Genomic DNA, 19,399 nt, shown 5'->3' with positions numbered 1-19,399 from the left:
AGAATACACTAGTCAGAGAAACAAACACACGCATCTGAATACAAGAGAACCCAAGTTCCATGTGCCATGTGTGCTGATAAGCTGCGAGGTGCCGCTGGCAAACAAGCATGGGCTTAACGGAGACGACGGATTTATATGAAACAGGGACATGCAGCAAGTGAAATTAGTGCTGAAATGCTGCCACAAGACAGAGTGGGCTTAATGGGTTTCGCCACAAAAGGTGTGCTTTCTGGCTTTGGAGCCTGGCAGTAATCACCTTTTAGACCTTTCACAGCTGGGGGAGCTGCTCCTGTTTGGATTAATAACGCTGAATTAAAAGAGACGCAGCGGCGTTAGACTTAAAAGCCTCTGAAAGGACTTAAAGAAAAGAATCTCCACACTTCAGATGGACAACGAAGCACCCAAAGATGCAACCGGAGCTCCGAGAGAGGCCGCGTCTCCGTCCTGAGGAACCAAACACGCTCCTCGTGTTCGCCGTATTAAAAACATCTAAATTTGGGGGCCTGGATCAGTGCGCTTTGTTTGTGTTGTGTTCTACAGTCTGCATCGGTGGGGACAAAAGCGCCATTGTGTGGATTTAATTTGATCATGAATCCCACTCTCTCTGCATTCTTCTGCTCTCCATCTGAGCTTGTTTGGCTGTTGGCGGCTTTTAAGTGCTGATCTATTTGTCTGTCTGTGTCGGCAGCAACATCGCCGACGCCGTGTCTCCCGCTGGCTTTTCATTCCATTCAGTCAGCGCAGCAGAAACGAATCAAACGAGGTGATTGGCTGGATCCCTCGTCGTCAAGACAAGCCTCTGCTGATTTATCTGCATTCAGCTCCACACGTGCGCGATCCTACGGCGAGTTACAGAGCGACTGGTGACAGGCAGGAGGCGTCACTCCCACATTGACTCCACATCCAGTCGGAACGCATTTAAACTGGCTCACACCTGAAGCAGCTATTTGAATCCAAGTGGCAACAATCCTCACTCGAGCTTCCTGCTGTACGGGACAACAAAGATTTACCACCAGTCATTAACAATGCATCAACCAGACGGCGTTCATCTGACGCCTGTCTGCACCCCAAAATATCTCTCAGGATCCTCTGGGCACCTCATCATGTTCTGTAAACGCACCATGCATTTTATACATGTCATGTCATGTCATGTACAGTGATCCCTCGCTATATCGCGTTTCATCTTTCACGGCTTCGCTGCTTCACGGATTTTTTTTGCGAGTCGTTCATTGCAGTTCTCAAATATAATCGAAGGTGGCATATCCGTTTATAAAAATCTTCTTGCTCAGAAAAAGAGAGCTCCAACAACTACCCATAACAATGTTCTTCTCTCGGAGAAAGACTCCTGCGCCTTCAGTAGAAACAGACGCTACAGCGGAGCGGAGTCAGGACGCAGAGGCTCAGCTGGGACTGGGAAATACGCCAGTGACAATGTTTCCAACCTTGTATTACTAGATTAAAATTATTGTTTTAAACAAATTTTGGGCTTTAAAACAGGTTTTGATTTTTGGTTTCATTCTATAGTTCAGTATTGCATTGTAAAATAATAAAAAAAATGAAGATGACTACTTCACGGATTTCACTTTTCGCGTGTTATTTTTGGAACGCAACTCCCGCGATAAACGAGGGATCACTGTACTATAAACCCGGAACTGCTTTTGGTTTGTTGGACTGTTTATATTTCTGGACTTTGTCCTGAGGTGTGTGTGACCTCAGTACCTTTTAAATTGCCCCAAGGAGATCAAGAAAGTGATTAAATTGAATTGAATTGAGGAACAAATGCGTGTATTTCTACTCATCACTTAATTTTGGAAACCAAATTCAAAGCTGGCAGTAATAATAATGATAATAATAAAAAGAAAGCTACAGAGTAGTTATTATGGAGTTATTCCTTCTATGGTGTTGGCGTTGGCAGTGAGGCTATTTTAGATATTCAATCTGCACCGGGGGACTTTAGTGTGGGCGCTCTCCCTAACTGTTGTGTGAAGCTTGTTCTTTCTGCGGATTCTTCTCAATAGATTTGAGGGTTTCTTATTGTGGTTTTTGTTCTTTAGCGCAGTATTGGATCAGAGACTTGGCCCTGCTCCATGTCCAACGAGGAGTCCAACTGTGCGTCCACCGGCGCCTGACTGAGGACAAACTATGAAGTGGAAACTGGCTGACTGAAAGTATGGCACAGAAGATCACAGCGTGATTAATTTTAATAAATGGGTACGATTCGGGGTAAAATGTCCATCACGTTGACAATTAGATTAATGCTGACCTTTAATTAACAGTTTGATCAAAGCCACTTAGAAACAGCTGTAACTAATGTTCAGTTTAACATTTTAAATTAGGGCTTTATATTTACAACACCATTAAAGGTTCTGGACGTCCTTATTTTACATTTACAGTAAATTGACCATTTTTAAAGCTGTTTTACATCAGCAAAAAATTACGGCCAAATATCCCAAAGAGACGTTTACCAGGAGTTTAATTCAGGCAGTGCGATGAAGAACGTAGAGGAAGACGCTCTGCATGATAATGTACCTAATGTGCCCAGATAATGCCAGAGGGCCAGAGGGGATTCCTCCGTGGTCGATCGCGAGATGTTGAAGTTCCTCCAGTGTGGATCCAATTTCATGTTTCATTAGATTCATGCAAACCCAGATTGGACATACACAGTACATTACGGGCGATATCTGCCTTTTTAACGGCTTTCTTTTCTCAGATGCTAAATCTGCAGAATAACAAACATGTTTACATATCACAGGCGGTCACGAGTTCTGGCTGGATGTGGCTGCAGGCAACAGGAGCCGCGGTCGAGCGTGCGACTATTTGTCTGGACTTTGTACACATGAAATTGCTGCAGCGAAAACCAAATATCTGAAATTTGTAAATGAGGCCAGTGCTTTGTACTTCAAGCAAAGATGGCTGAAACTAATCAGAAAATGCACTAATTAGGCAGCTTGTGTCCTGATTTTGAGCTCAGTGAGACTAATCACCCCCCTGCACGCACACTCACTCACTCACACACACACACACACACACACACACACACACACACACACACACACACACACACACACACACTTTGAGGGCTAGGACACAAAAACAAACTAATGCTACTGGCCTCTTTGATCTAAGCTGCTGTGCACCTCATAGTCAGAGTGAAGCTATCACAGTGTGTTTACAGATGTGTGTTTGTAGTCTGTAAGCCTAAGTGACACTGCAGCACAGCAGGAGCGATTCGTTCTTCCCTTTGCTGATGTTAATTAGGCAGAAGGCCATCTACGCCCGGCCAGGAAGGCTGACAACAATCCCTTCTTTGCACAGAGATAAATTAGGTTCCCTGCCGTCTAAACCACAACACGTCCCAGCGCCTTAGTTTATGCTCTTATCTAAACCTTTCAATTTTACATTCATTCTCACAGTCAGTATAGAGTGTTCCATCACTGTCGACATGTTGGAGTCATTGCCAAGGACACTTCTGAAGGAACAGCCGACGGACACAGTTCATGAAGAGATAGATAACGAGCCCTGGTTTGTGTCTATTCACAGTACCTTAAGGAGCTAAAATGGTGGTCACAAACAGCTTTTGAGCTGTGCCTTCCAACCTGTTCCTCAATGTGAGCCTGATGTTGTTCCTCAGACAAAGTTCTACCACTCACAACATCTAGACTCTCAGCACCAACTCCATTCTCTTTACAGTAACTCTGAAAACAGAATCTATTTGTGTAAGAAGAGTCTGGTTTTCACAGCCGTTGTCATGGCTATGGCAGCTACCTCCTACAGCCATGTCAAATCATGTGAGTCAGGTTTGAGACGTGACTGAGGCGATGCTTCCGCTCCGACAGCGTCATAACCAAGCAGCAGTATTTACAGTTAGCTCCTCTCTCTCTGTGGCCATCTGTAAATGCAGTTCAGACAGGCGGTCAATCAGCCCTTTGGCGCTGTGAGCAGAGCGATCCAGCAAGCGTCGACACTCCACTGTGCCCTCTGCAGCCCAGACGGGTGCGGCACAATGACAGCACGAACACAAAACTGGCACTGCTGGAGCTGATGAATCACACTGTGTGGGTGCTGTCTCATAAAAGCCCAGTTTGACTGGCACCCTGCTAAAAATAGTTGAGATTACGTCTGAAAATCGATAGTGCCATGACTTTCATGGATTTTTTTTTAGATGGATGGAGAGGGAGCACTTCCTCTGTGACTGGTCATTTCACACATACATGCGGTGATCCCAGGGTGATTTCGTGCACAGTGGAAACAAAAAAAGACAAACAGCTTGTCTCACACACATGCACGTGTAAAAGAGCATGCAGGCGAGGTAGCTCAGAGGTGAACTCACAGCACTTTATATGAGACGCATGGATGCTAGTGAAGAAGACATAATCAGAGACATACTGTGGCTGAAAGGGTGGTTGGGCGGCTGTTGTAGGTGTACCTACAGTAAATAGTGAGAATAAGTCTGTTTTTTCTTATGTTCTCCACAATAAAGAGGTTTTTAGACAATTCTAGGCTGTACATGAGAGGTTCTTGAGAAGCCAAACTGAGAACAAAAGGAACAGAAAGCTTAGAACAGTTCACAGTAACAGCCCTGACACCAAAAAGTTTTATTTAACTTGCCTCTCAGATTGGGAACATATAAAGGTGTTTAGTTTTGAAAAAAAAAAAAAAAAAAGCTCAAAATTATAGTGCAGAAGCAGTATTTGCTAGAATGACCCGACGTCACCCACAAGCATCAAGATACACCCACAGCAGATGCTCTCTCCGCAAGCATGAATGACTTGGCAAACATTGACGCACCCTGACTGTAAATCAAAGCCTTCAGTTACTAGAGACAGAGGAATATTACCGCAGAGCAGAATCACTTACAGGTAGGCAGCCTTGCCCTCCTCCATGTCTTTGCCCTTGCCACTGGTAGCTGTTTTCTTGCTGCAGAGCGTGCGCGTGATGCACATCAGCAGGCCACAATGACGCAGGAAGAAGCAGCTGACATCCACCACCACGAGGAGCAGCAGCAGCGCTCCCAGGCCCAGGCCCACCACCGTCCCCAGCCCAAGGCCGCTGAACAGGGATTCTGCTAAGGCAGGGAAGCACAGACACACGAGAGGGAAGGGAGAGGAAAACATCGTTAGCAAGTTTGGACTTCTTCTGTAGCGCACGTAGTTGTGTTAGAAGAGGTCAGGTGTGGCGTGAAGAATCAGGAATGTCACAGAGAGACATACAAGCAGGACAGGCTGTACCCGGAACACCACCCACCACATTTTTCCCACTCCGGTTTTCTGAAAACAACAGAAAATTCAAAGAATTCCCAGGTGGATGCTAACGCCATGACAATCCACAGAACCTCCAGTTTAGGGTATCCTTTGCCGAAGGGCTCAATTATTACTGAGATTCCTCAAAGCCACCTCCAGGAAAAAAATGAATTTCAACAGGAAATTTCTCAAACCTGCAGCACTTCGCTGTGTGATTTGCTTGCATGTGATAAGATTCACAGCTTCTGTTAAGACCTGACCTAGACTGGTGCATTTTACTGGTCGCAATCTTCAGAGCAACACACATTCTATCGTGTAGCAGTGTTTAACCTCACGACCTGAGTGAACGCTCCACATCATGTCCTTCAGATCAACACCTCTGGTTCCAGAAGACATTTCTGCTTCCAACAACGGTTCAAGGTAACGTCCATCAGCAAGCCCGACTCCACCGAGGTTATTTCGCCGTCTCCGGCTGTGAGCATGCAGAAGCGCTGGAATCTGAGGTTTAGAATTAAAATGTTCTGCCTGAGCTGACACCACTCTGCCCTCCAGGAACACGCGGAGCAGGCGGGAACCAGCAGCGGAGCTCGACTTGTGTAATGACAAAATAAAGGTGTCAGAAACTCCATGATGGGCAGAGCTAAACACAGTTTTGTCCTTAAGTGATTGTAGGGTAGCGCTAACAAAGCCTCTATTGTAGGATCAGTGTTGACAGCTGGAGGTCAGATCTTGCCAGGAGTAATCAGCCACGGAAGACCGAGGCCATGTTTACGCATCAACGTTGTCGCCAGAAGCAGAAAGGTTTTTCATTTGCGATTTCAAAAGCACTCTGGGTTCTCATGGAGACAGTGTCAAAACCACGCACGTTCGCACGCATCCGCGCTAACAACTCAAACAACGGCAGCGAGCAAGACAGGCCAGGAGTTGGCGATGCTAGTTTGCAGTGAAACAGGTGAAAGCGTGTTCACAGGACTGAGACGTGCTATCAGCATCAGCGTTTTCACTGAAAACAGCATTCCCTGTGAACACGGAGATGTAAACTGTTGGGATTGCTGGGTTGTGTCTGTCTTTGGCCTGCAGGGTGTGGTGTTGAGCACAATTGGGTGCAGCTGGCACTGCAGGTGGGCGCACCTGTAGGCAATTTACATCTTGCTGCCTATTTAAGCAGGTTGTGCCGGGGTGTTCTGTTACGATACATGGTGGTAGCGGACCCGAACGCAGGCCAGGACACAGAGGTGGAGAGGTCAAGGGCTTTATTTACAGGGAAGGGGAGCACACATCAACAGAAACAGTCCTCCTGGACCGCATGGGGATCGGGAGGCAGCGTCCGCCCGTCCCAGGTCCATCGGCGAGTTCCCAAACCAGACGCAGTCCCCCTGGACTGCCGGGAACACGGAACACCGATGAGTCCTCAAACGGCTGCAGTCCTCCTGGACCGGCGAGGGCTCGGGAGTCCGGCGCAACACGCTCGCCTCACGAACGTGCCCCGAGACACTGAGGGCAGAGGCAGTCCTCCTAGACTGCAAGGGGGGCAGGAGCGGTCCTCCAGGAGAAACGGAACAGCAACAGGAGAGGCCCTCCAGGAAAACCGGAAGCTCGGGGACAGGAGTGGCCCTCCAGGGCAACAGGAACAGGAGCCAACACCAAGGAGCCCAAACAAGCTCCCACACTAGACCAACGAACAGACTCCCAACACGAACAGGAACACTCAGGAAAGTGAACAGACACCCCGGCACAACCTGCTTAAATAGGCAGCAAGATGTAAATTGCCTACAGGTGCGCCCACCTGCAGTGCCAGCTGCACCCAATTGTGCTCAACACCACACCCTGCAGGCCAAAGACAGACACAACCCAGAAATCCCAACATTACCTCCCCCTCAACGGGCGCCTCCTGGCGCCCAACAAGGACCATCAAGCTGAGCACAGCAAAGGCGACAGGGAAGGTTACTGTCAAGGGAGGGGAGGGGAAGGGAGGGGTTGTGTCCTTAGCTCCACCATCCTGACCCGCCGGGTCCACACTGGCCGGGGTGTTCTGTTCACTTTCCTGAGTGTTCCTGTTCGTGTTGGGAGTCTGTTTGTTGGTCTAGTGTGGGAGCTTGTTTGGGTTCCTTGGTGTTGGCTCCTGTTCCTGTGTTCCTGTTGCCCTGGAGGGCCACTCCTGTCCCCGAGCTTCCGGTTTTCCTGGAGGGCCTCTCCTGTTGCTGTTCCGTTTCTCCTGGAGGACCGCTCCTGCCCCCCTTGCAGTCTAGGAGGACTGCCTCTGCCCTCAGTGTCTCGGGGCACGTTCGTGAGGCGAGCGTGTTGCGCCGGACTCCCGAGCCCTCGCCGGTCCAGGAGGACTGCAGCCGTTTGAGGACTCATCGGTGTTCCGAGTTCCCGGCAGTCCAGGGGGACTGCGTCTGGTTTGGGAACTCGCCGATGGACCTGGGACGGGCGGACGCTGCCTCCCGATCCCGATCCACCTCTGTGTCCTGGCCTGCGTTCGGGTCCGCTACCACCATGTATCGTAACAGTAAACGATCGTTACGTTTGCGGATTCACCCCGTTCTCGTGTAAACGAAAGGCGCAGCAGCAACGAAACCTGGACATTTTCTGCCTTTTTCTGCATCACGTAAATGGAATCACTGCTATGCGTCGATCTGCTCTTATGTGGGCCCCCAGTGAGAAGGGGGAAGCTCCCAGAAATGGGCGAGCTGTAAAGCTGTGTTTGTCCCGCCTCTGTGTAGGAAGAGATAAGATATCTGAAGGGGTTTGATGGATTATTCACCTGTGCAATGAATGGAGCCTTTCTGTTTAATTTTGGATGTCAAAAAGAAACAAAGAAGCTTAATTATTTAAAACAGCTATTCAAAAACAACACAGTTCTTCTGGGTGCGCTTGCATGTTCATCAGCAACGCAACACAAATAGCTGACAAATATCAGACATCCATGAACTTCTCTGGCAGCTCTGTGTGACCCTCAGCTGGACTTGGCCTGGACCCCCATCAGGTAAATCTAACTGTTAAATGGCGCGTTTCCACTATGTTTAAATATTAAATCAAGTAGAGCACATTTTGTATGGAATATGGTTTCTTTCTGTCCTAAGATGCACCATACGGACACACAAACTGGGCATAAACGGAGCAATAATGCTGAACAATGGCTCATTGAAGCGGTTTGACAAAACCTGCAGATTACAGCAGAGAGGAGACACTTACCAACTCATACTTGCTCCGCTGGAAGCAAGCTCATTTCACACCCGAAAGCATTCTTCCATGTTCTTAACTCTGCAGCCGAAGGAGGCAAATGGTGAGCCACAAACGCCTCGCGGTGATAGCAACTCTAATTAAAACACTGTATTTTCCCAAAACCGGGTTATGGGACTTGAGACTTGCATGTTGGATCAATACTTCCTCACAGCTCCAGGCTAAGGTTTCATATCTCACCTTCTAAAGGCTTATCTGAGTTAATTTGCAAAACCGCAGATTCAGAGGTGGTAAACAACACCTTTCCAGTCCCCACAAAGCAGCCGCAAATTACAGGAGACAAAGGGAAAGCTAATCTTTTTCGTTAAGCCACACTCAACCGTTTTTTTGCAAAACTGTAGCACCCTCAAGCTTTCACACCGTGTTGAAATTTGTTGCTTCAAACACTCATGACATTGCAAATCACGGGGCTCTTGTAAAACCTTAATGCAGAACAATTGTATTAGGAACAGAAAACAAGCAAGTCGAAAGCAGCAGGTTATGATCAAGTTTCCAGCTTCGCCTGTGTGTCAAATGAATGTTTAATCATACAAACAGAGCGCTTTTCATGCACTTCTTTACTTGCAGCGCTTTAGGACATGATGAGACATTCGGGAACACGCCAAGTAGAGATTAGAATTTTACGGTGGCACAAAAGTGCAAAACATGCCGAGGGGGACTTGACGGAAGACCAACCATTGGCTATATTCCAGACACCAAGTACATTTGTATAGATGATTGAAACAACAGCGTGCTTCTTCGCTCTTCCTTTCAGAAGCCAAGATTGGTACCAGGTGAACTATCTGTATGGGGTCCCAAATGAAAAGAGTGAAAAAGAAAATATTGTAAAAGTGCCTTTACTGTAAGTCAATATTTATGCACAGATTTTCTACTTCAAACCAGAAACAAGATGCCTTCCACAGTGAAACAGCTCAGATTTCCACGCAAGGAATTAAGGCATGCCGAGCGGCTTAACTTTAAATTTAATAAACAGAGATGAAACGCAGCTGAAGGAACGCGTGGCCTCAAGTCAAACTGCTCAAGTTAGCAACCAAGGTGCCTTCCAGCACCCAAACACAGCTCGTGAAGAAATGCCACGACGGGAGGAAAACAAGAGGAAATTATGTTTATACATAATATACTGACTTTGGCAATCTGCACTGTTCAAAACAAATATTCCTGCGTTGGCCCACAGCGCAGTTGGTGATTTATAATGTCAGAGTGCAGAAAAGCAATGCAGCCCTTCCTATGTGAGGGTCTCCTTTAGAAAATAGAGGGCAAATGTGCCCTCATCTGAGTGCTGAATGATCATCTGTGATCAATCTGGCGCCAGCGGCGGCTGTGAACGTCCTCATCCTCCTGTAATAACCCACAGGTCAGAGTGATAAAGTGCCTGCCAGGGCCCCTCTGCAGATGTGCCATGAGTCTGTCAAGAAAAGCTATTTTCTCCTTTTCTCTAAGACACATAGAAAAACAGGATTTGTCATATAAAGCTGTCTGATTTTGAAATCATAAAGATGTAAACATTTGCCGCCGCGGAGCAGCTGCAACTTTAAATGCAAGGACGAGTGACCTGCAGGGATCAAGGCTCCGCTGGCATCACTGTGGTTTTAGCCGTCTTTTAGCTCTGTGCTAACAAGGACTGAAAAAATAGTGTTCCTTAAATCATGACAACGCTGTGGCGAGATCAGGCTGAAGACATGGAACCATCAGATTATTTTCACCCAAAACAAGAATAGTTGCTTTTTAAAAGAATTTGTCATTAAAAAACAAAATATACTTTTTGCCACATATTATTAATAAATAAGCGAGTTTGTCTCCCTTCTTGGGGTTTCATTGTCCACTGGGGAGAATATCCATGCTCAAGGGTGCGCACGTTTGAATGGACATTATGTTTTCTTCCATTCAACAGACAATTTACAACCATCATATGTCTAATAATAACTTCAGAAACTGGGTCAGTTTATCATCACTTTCCATCAGCTCCTCTCTTCATTGATGCACATATACAGTATATACAGTATATATATATATATACACACACACGCACACACACACACACACACACACAAAACGCACACACACACACACACACACACCCACACACACATCAGGGCAGGTCAAGGTAGCCTCTTCCTGTCAGGCCAGGCTCATGTCTGAGCAAAGCTGACTGAAACAGTTGACACCACAGACCAACGTGGGTTTGATATCTGTTGTCCGTAATATTGTTGTTGACTCTGGCTACAACATGTGACCCCGAGATGAGCCAAACCCTCTGTGACACCTGTTTTCTGGCTCTGTAATTATATCTCCATTATTTTTTTGCTCTGTACAGCTTAGTTTATTGGAAGACTGTTCCACGAGTCACAGCTGAGGAGGCTTTGGCGAGAACCTAAAGATTTTAGGTGACATTTCTGACTGTCTCCCAACAGTAGAAGTGCCGTTCCCTCTCAGCCAAACTCACAAAGAACCCAGATGTTCCAGCATTGTTGGCAATGAATGCGCAACTCACACAGGATCTTTCCCACTGTGACTCTGGGGCTGGAGCACCAATTGCATTTTATTCAGGCACTATTTCGTGAAGCCTCTGACAAATTTCCCAGTGTTGAAGCTCAGCGAAGAGGCTCCGAGACAAGTGTTTCCAATAAACTTGCAGCTCAGGATGAGGAAGTAATTTAACATTCTTAGGAGGAGAATGTGTTTGGCTGTCCTTTGTTGTTTTTATGTATTAGCTGTAATTGCAACTTTGATTGTTATCACTGCTGTGTTTACCTGGACATCTGGTAGAAATAACTCATTTGTTTGGTGCCACTCGAGTTTCAAAAAACTCTCTAATTCCTGCAAAAACAGAGGCCATTAATCCTTGTTTCCCTGCTCTATTAACCCTTTTCCTGACATCATCTGACTGTCGTTGATGTATAGGCCCATTAGCTGTTTCAATCCATTTGTTCAGGATTCAGATGTTTATGTGGCACCTGAAGCAATTCACACACATCTCAATTTGACAGTGAAAAGTCATTAGGCCTGAGCCGTGATTGATCGTCTTTCGATTTGATCTGAGGGGAAGCGACTGGATTAATGATGTCCTAACAGGCATTCATTGATCAGGCAGAAAGCAGCTACAAGTCTGCAGAGGAATAAATGCAATCATTTCAGGATATGACTTGTCCAAAATGCTCCTTTTCCACTGGAGGATTTTTTTTTATTTCGCTTTGCAGCATCTAAACCAATGTTTGATTCGCGGGCCGCGAGGTGGGACACAGATTAACCCATTTTTGGGAACGTCGTGAGAGGAAGCAGATCTGACACCTGGGGAAATGAGCGAAAAACAAAACAAAAAGAAATGAAAGATGCTTTTCATTTAAAAGGATATGACATTCTTAGAGGAAGAACCGGGAGACTTCAAAGAAGTTTGGTCCATCTTTGGGTAATTGCTGCTTCCAGAAGTGATTAAAGGACCTCTACCTTGATCTTTAAATATAACATTAAAAGCAGGGAGTCTTTGGAATGAACCAGGGATTACCAAACAAAATAAGCCTGTTTTCAGAGCGTGTGTTTTGTCATTTTAAGCAATATTCTTTCCAAGTTTTCCTAGTTTGACCTGTGCACGTTCTGCTTTCCTTTTTTCTTGCCTGTTGTCACTTCTGCCTGTGTCCTGTGTCTCATTGTCTCCAGCTCTGTCTTGCATTGATTCCCCAGTCTTTGCTTTGGTCATCGAGTTTGTCTTGTCCCAGTGTTGCTGTCCAAGCTTTGTTTCCTTGCCTAATCCAGAGTGTATGACTATTTCCACTGTCAATTTAACCTATCTTCGTTTACCTTTTGGTTTTATACTGTGTTGCTTGCCTGACCTCCCCTGTACCAACCTGTTTCTGCCTTATTAAACGTCTTTTGGATCTCGATCTTTGTTAGAGTTGAGCATTTGCTTCCAGTGAACGGAGCCCGATATATATTGTAAAGGTATCGAGGCCATGTTTTAAGGGGACAGACGTGGCCGTAGCTAACGATAGCAGCCTACTAAATGCTACGTGTAGAACAGCCAAGCAGACGCTTTTTTTTTTGCCAAAGCAAATGTGGTGATTAATGACGCAGCATGTTTGCGCCATGATTTGAACTTGTTAAAAGAACGCAACACGAGCAGCTGGAGTAAATGCACTTCGCCAGGACCACAATGCAGTGCGGTTTTTCCACTTCACTACGTCCCTCTTTTGAGCCGTATAGAGACCCGCAGTGGATGCCATTCAAAGAAAAATTGTTTTGTGAAACCGTTTGTAATGTAAATTAGTGGTGCTGTGGTAGTTTATAGAACGTTTCAACAAAATAAGGTCTGTTTCCAATACATAGGAAAACATTTGCTCATTTTAAAAAAGAAGCTGAATCGCATAACAGATTTAGAAGATCAAGCAGCTACATCAGGATTATTGACAAGTCTACTGTTGTGTTAATAGTACACAATGTGCCCCCCAAAAAACATTAAATAAAAACTAAACTCATAAAATGTAACACTATTCAAAAATAAAAATGCTGCTTTTCTGTCTCGTTTCTGTTCAGGCCTAGAAGAAAATCCAGAGATCTCTTTACAGGCCGCCTTAGAAATGACTTTCATTTGCAAAATTTATGAGCGAGTTGATTAATGTAAGGGGCAGCAATAAAAAAAGCATTTTCCCACTCTGATTTGTGACTTCATTTTGAGGAAACGTTTGACTTTGGAGAGAAAGTGGAGTAGAGAGAAAACCTTAGATATTAATTCATGAAGAGCTCTGACAGAAAAAATGGATTAATGGATTTTCTATTTAGAGGGTTTTTGATAAGACCAACAACTCCAAAAATCAACAGAATCATATACGACCATACACCTTGGTGAAGTGGGGCTTCACAGAGAAACACAGGTTTTGTTCTGCGTCAATGATGGCTGTTTTTCTTTTACCCCATCTGTCTGCTCTGGCTAAACCCGTCACAATGCTGTCCTCCACTGGGGGACCTTTGACCTGGAGGTGCAGGTCAACAGTTGAGTCTTGTCCAGAGGAGTTGGCTGTCCTGTGCTGAGCGGACGGTTGGTTTCAGCAGATGGACAGCTCTGTTTCTTCCCTTGTCTTTTGTCCTTTAGGTGGACCAACCTCTTCCTCAGAGCGTTGCCAGGCTTGAGTTGAAAATGAATGTGACGCTTGCTAAAGATGAGTTTTTCGGAAACAGCGAATGGGATGACAGAGTCTTGGCTTTGTTTCTCTGTCCTTGAGCTTCCATTTGTACAGCTCCTCTGGACATTAGAGGTGAAACATCTACCAGTTTCTTTCACCTCAACGAATTTTGTACTGTGATGACAGACCTTGGAATTGGGATGGTAAACAACTAGCTTAGGCCCATTTTTGATTTTAATACTACATTTGCCTTGGAAACAAAACAGCAATGTGTCCCTGCCTGCAACATGAGAGCTGTATTTAAAGACCTTTATCACCATCCCAAATATCTGTTCTGCAAAAGAGACATGTTGTCACACAAGCTGCTTCCTTAAAGGAAAGTAGATAGCGCACCTGCTAATCAAATATGCTCCTCTCATAGATGTGACTTTCAGCTGAAGGTAAGTTCTGCCAAAATAATGTTTGAGAAAGAGCAAAAATAAACAAATATATGCACGAGCTGTCGATGGAGAAAGTGCAAATAGTGATTCAAAATGAAAAAAGAAAAGAAAACATTAAGGAAAGGAGATTAAACTGAAATGTAGGCAAAGGGAGCAATGCATTTTTGCTTATAGAACTCTGCGAGGAGGGCAGAAGGTTATGCAGCACTGTACAAACTAAAAATAGAAGGAGGAGGGGGTAAAAAAATCCAATTCAATAGCCTTCAAATGCATTATACATTGAGGTAGAATTGAGAGAGAAATTGGTTGGTGAGAGATAGAAACACCTATGGTGCAAATCTATTTTTGTGTCGGGGTCTGTGTGCTTGGATGAGAGTGTCTGTGGGAGAAAGACAAGAAAAAACAAAACAGAAAGCGACGAAGAGTCAGTCTATAATTGCAAATGGCAGATTTTCACATTTGATATTGCTGATTGAGCTGAATCAAGACCTTCTTCCCCCCTTCAAATTGACTGCAGAAGGGCGATCGATGTTCTGTTGGAGATCATACGACTGGGCATCGCTTTTGGCTGGAAGAGGTTGTGATTGAAGCTCGCACTTAACGGAAATACTGCAGAAATAAAATGACATGATCAGACTGTAAATTGGAGTGATCTTCTGCTGGATTTACTCTGATTTAGTAGAGACTGCAGTGTGGAAAGACCAAGTGTGAGTGATTCTCTGGTGGCTCAAGCTCCCATAAAAGCAGAGCTGTGAGTCCAGCTGGGGCCAAAAGCTTGCTGGCATGACTCTCCTTCAAAATAGAAGCAAAAAAACAAAACAAGAGAATCCATTTCTGTGTCTCTCGGCTGTGCTCTTTCCTGCGATGCACCGCTGTTGGCTAATGAGGGAGGACAGCCAAAGTGAAGTGACCCTCCTTAAGCTTGGCATTTTTCCCCTCACGCTCATGTGCTCATGTTTTCAGTTTAAAACGCAGCACCCGCTCTCACTGGTACATTTAGCCGGTACAGCAATGACCCAGGCAAACACACGCTCCATCCTAAACAGGAGAAATGGATGTGACAACAGGCTAAGAGGGGCAAGCAGGATGGGAGGTCTTCAAGTGGACGTGACTGCAATAGCCCTTTTTTAAAACACCACGTGACTTCTCGCTTGCAGCACCACTGCATGCTGCCCACGTGCACCATTAGCATGCTAGCCAAAATAACCGAGAGGACCTGAAAATGAGAAGCCTCCTGGAACATTAAGCACGAGACAAACAAAGGTGCAGTTTTCATGAGGCAGAACAGTAACCTTCAACACCGACTCGACACAGAGCTGAGAAAGATGCCCGTGTTTGTGTACTGGCTCGTGTGAGCTGCTGGTGTTCCGAATGAAAAATGAGCTCGACTAGCCATGCAAAAGCATTTTCTCTTCTTCTGTGCAGAATTGCAAAGCAGCACCATGGGAGAACCGAGGGATGAAGAGAGGAGGAGGAGGAGAACAGAATGGTATTTTAAAGATGACACTTTTCATCCTTTTTCTGGGACATTAAGCACAAAGACAAACAAACACATAAACTTTGCATGAGGCACAACTGTGTCCGCAACATGCGGTAAAAATTCGCTCCACTACCCAGACAAGTCTGTGTTGTCTCTAAAAGTACCAGAAATGTACAAGTTATCATGCTAAAAAAACAAACAACCATAGACAGTTTTTAAATCTAAAGACTGCACACTTTAAAACGAAATTCTATGTTTGCCTTTTAAGTTCACTGAATGTATAACACCGGTTGAGTTGACTGGATGATTAAAAAAGTTTCCTCGGCTTTTCAAAATTCACCAAAGTGGAGTTTTTGGAGCACTCCAAACAGAATTTCTAATTTAATGACTATGGTTTTACAGCGCATGCAGGAACTACTTAACCCCAGTTTTATTCTGCTTTTTCTCCCTTGATTTTGTAGGTTGTTATATGCGCACTGCATTTCCCCCAATCATTAATCACAGTACAGTAAAGTTTAATGTTGGATTAAGACATGTGATATTACCAATAGGCAGTTATAGATAAACTACAGAGCTGCAAAAACCACCACAGGGGAACTGCATGATAACTGCAGATAAGAAGAAGGAAAAGTAGACGGTAAAAACCAGCCTGAGGGTATTTTCATTTGTGGGTGGTTACTCTGAGGCAGGCACTGGTGTGATACCAATGTTTGTTGCTGTTTATTTGTACAGGTCTGGGAGGTCGATACCAACACTGAGAACAGCTGAGAAGCAGAACCTTTGAATGCAAGGTTCTGTAGTGAAAACGCCGGGAAAGGAGCAGACCCAAGTGAGCCTTGTGTTTTGTATCCACACTACATTCAAAATAGCGTAAAAAAGTTTTGGTTTGAAGAACTTCTCAAAGCACCTGTTTGGTAGTCTAAACCAGTTTTAAAGGGCCAGTGTCATTTCACACACACAAGAAAACATCCCAGCCTCTCGAGAAGTGAAATGCATCTGCAGAATGTCTCCAAAGGCTCCTGGTGGAAGTTTGAAAAAAATAAACCTGAGGATAAATCACACTTTGGAGAGGTTGACCTAAAGTGTCCAACCCTCAACCAGAAAATTTACTAAAAGGACTCAAACCACTTGGCACTGTTTGATACAGCTTCTGCGACAAGGAGCTGAAGGAATTTTGACCCCCGACAAATGTTGAACTGTGAAAGACTGCGATCAGCGGTGGTGCTGACTCACGGGCTGGATCAGTGATTGACAGGAACACTGATTGTCTCTGAACTTTCTCTGCCCTGAAATCTTCTAAACAGACGGGTTGTACTGGACGAGGTGACCTGACGGGAGCTTTCAGAAGCATCTGCTTTGTATCCAGCTTTTATCATCTGCTGTGCAGGTGATATTCTGGTTTCTTTGGCTTTGGCACCCAACACAAAACGGATGGTTGAGGGTGCCTCTTCACCTCCATGCTGAAAACCGTTCCATCATAACCTCGTCAGACAGCGTGGGTAAGATCAGTTCAGACGCCAGCACTTGAGACGAGCCACATAAAAAGCGTTTTCATTATGGGCTGAACGTGGACGCTCTCTGCCGATCAGGCAGCATTGAAAACAACTGAGGGAACAAAAGCAAGAGTGTTCTAAACTCCAAATAACCTGAGTAAATATCATTTTATCCGCAGATAATTGATCAAATAGTGATTTTCAGAGCCGCTAATGATATTTTTACCTTGGAGTCACATCCAGCTTTTCAGGACAACAAGAGCCAAAGAATTTTTGAGGTGCCTCCAAGATTTTGACATCATTTGGCGACGATGTGGCAGAGAAATTCAAGGCAGTAGAATCACAGGTGCCAATTTCTCCACACACAGAAGCCTCATTTCTTCACACAGCGATGGTGCAGCGCCGCAATGCTGCATTTATCTGACAGGCTGACTGTTGTTACCAGAGAGCTAAACTTCCTTCCTGTGGCTTGCACAATAACACAATATCCCCGCAAGTTTAAAAAAAGAGGAAATAACTTATAAAATTAGGCAAGAAATGGAAAAAAAGGGGAGTCAAAATTATAAGCACTTCCTGAACGCATGCTTTTACCTGTAATATCGGGTTCCTGTGGCATGAAGAATTGATAGAAGGTGGGCTCTGATAGGCCCTTGACGTTGCGCGCTGTGATTTCCACCTCGTATCTTGTGTTCCACTGCAGCGGCTGCAATATCGCAAAGTCATTTGCCCCAGGAACCAGCTTGGTCATCCACTGCTCCTCTTTATCCTGGCATGAGGGAAACAGGAAGAGAAAATGGTAGAGTAAAAGCTTCGCTCCCTCACAAAAATAACCTTAATCAGTGCTCAACGTTTCCTTTTTGTCTGCAAGCATCAAAGGAAAGTCTGCGGAATGCTCTTTAATGTGATAAACAGCATCAGACTCTTTGCAGGGTTTGTTGTGTAATTAGAGATTCGGAAGGTTATTTCCACAGGAAACACTGCCGCATTTGTTTTTGGGAAGTTCACAGAGACCTTTGTGGTTCTTTTAGCTTTTTATCTTTTACCGTCTCCCTAAATCATTAATCCTTCTTTCTCCCTTCATTGTTTCCCTCTTTCTTCAGCCCAAAGGCAGAGGCAGGCCGGAAGACTGCACCGGCACTCCTCTGAATGTTTGATGGATGGATGTGATTGTGTGCCCAGTGGAGACGTGGTGAACACTGGCCTGGTTTGTCAGGTGAGTACGATGAGTCTGCAGGCTTTCTGTCTTGTCTTGGGTTTTATGGTGGTTTTTAACACACTGTCACAATTACAGTGTAAAGAGGGGTCTGCTTGGATGCTTGAATGGTAGTTGCCAACGTGCCAGATTTGAGATTTGGACCAGCTCAAATCCACTCAGTCCTGTGGAGAGATTCCTGTAGCAAAGCCATCTATTCTGGTTTCACCGCTCGCCTTATCTTGTGAGCTAAAGCTGAATTTTGCTATTTTACACACACAAAAACTCTTCTACTTAAATGGGTGGGTGGATGAGCTAGCATGCACTCTCATTTGTAGCAGAAATATTAAGTGAAGCACACACTAAAAAATAATGATTCCTGAGTAGAACCTCTTAATTTTACAATTTTACAATTAGCAGTGAGTCACATGTGCTCTTCTGGAGGGAGACTGGAGTCCCAAAGTCACATCCTGTGGCACTATTTTGTCAAACAGAAAGAAAAATGCTTTTCAGCTGTTTTGATTAATTATTGAATTTTTTTCACGTGAGACAAATTACCAGACTTCTAAATGAAAAAAAAAAACTTCTCTAAGTATGCCAGGCCTGTGACAATGTCACATCCGATGTCACTCTCAAACAAAAAGAAAAATCAATATTTTTGAGCTGTTATGAATTATTATTTCATCTGAGAGAAAATATCTTACTTCTAAATGAAAGGCAGAGGAACCTTTTCCCCTTAGATTCCTCCTCTGTCTCAGCTGGCCTTGTTGATTTTGGCAACAGTAAACCAAACGACAGAAAATACTAGGTTTGTGGAGCTTTTTCCCAAACTGTTCATTAATATTAAGTACAAGAGAAGGATCGCATATGGGGGGATAAAAAAATACAACAGGATCCACTCATTTCTGGAGAGCAGATCAGATTAAACACAGATGCAAAATCCTACAAAGACTCACCGTTTTATACTTAACAATGTACTCCACAATGGGCATTCCGCCATCGTCCTGCTTGACCAGCCCCAGTCGGTAAGCCTTACCCATTCCTCTCTGGCCATGCACCGCAGGTGGACTTGGCTCTCCTGAGGGACAGAAGCGGGTGGGGGTGGGGGGTGGCTTTAGGAGATGCTTCAAAACAGTGTGTGAATGTTACGTGTTCTTGTATCGGCTACATTTTGAGTGCCAAAATACTTATTCT

General features: G+C 44.9%; 1 protein-coding gene across 3 annotated transcripts in view; it reads right to left on the bottom strand.

Moving 5' to 3' along the window:
- The window catches only part of LOC101075009 (neural cell adhesion molecule 2), a 61,492-nt gene that overhangs the window by 3,998 nt on the left and 38,095 nt on the right, over window positions 1–19,399 (bottom strand). Inside the window, exons 13-16 of one of the 3 annotated variants that reach the window (XM_029840634.1) lie at window positions 19,162–19,283; window positions 17,605–17,779; window positions 4,858–5,065; window positions 4,387–4,426 (exon numbers count right to left, since the gene is read on the bottom strand). In XM_029840634.1, coding sequence (XP_029696494.1) covers window positions 4,387–4,426; window positions 4,858–5,065; window positions 17,605–17,779; window positions 19,162–19,283 — 545 coding nt within the window. Of the gene's footprint in view, window positions 1–4,330; window positions 4,427–4,857; window positions 5,066–17,604; window positions 17,780–19,161; window positions 19,284–19,399 lie in introns of all 3 variants that reach the window. The other 2 variants (XM_029840635.1, XM_029840633.1) reach the window with 2 other exon arrangements.

The sequence above is a fragment of the Takifugu rubripes genome, chromosome 8 (genome assembly GCF_901000725.2).
Source record: "Takifugu rubripes chromosome 8, fTakRub1.2, whole genome shotgun sequence".
Lineage (NCBI taxonomy): Eukaryota > Metazoa > Chordata > Actinopteri > Tetraodontiformes > Tetraodontidae > Takifugu > Takifugu rubripes.
The sequence above is the reverse complement of the archived record's forward strand: the minus strand, read 5'-3'. Positions and strand labels throughout refer to the sequence as shown.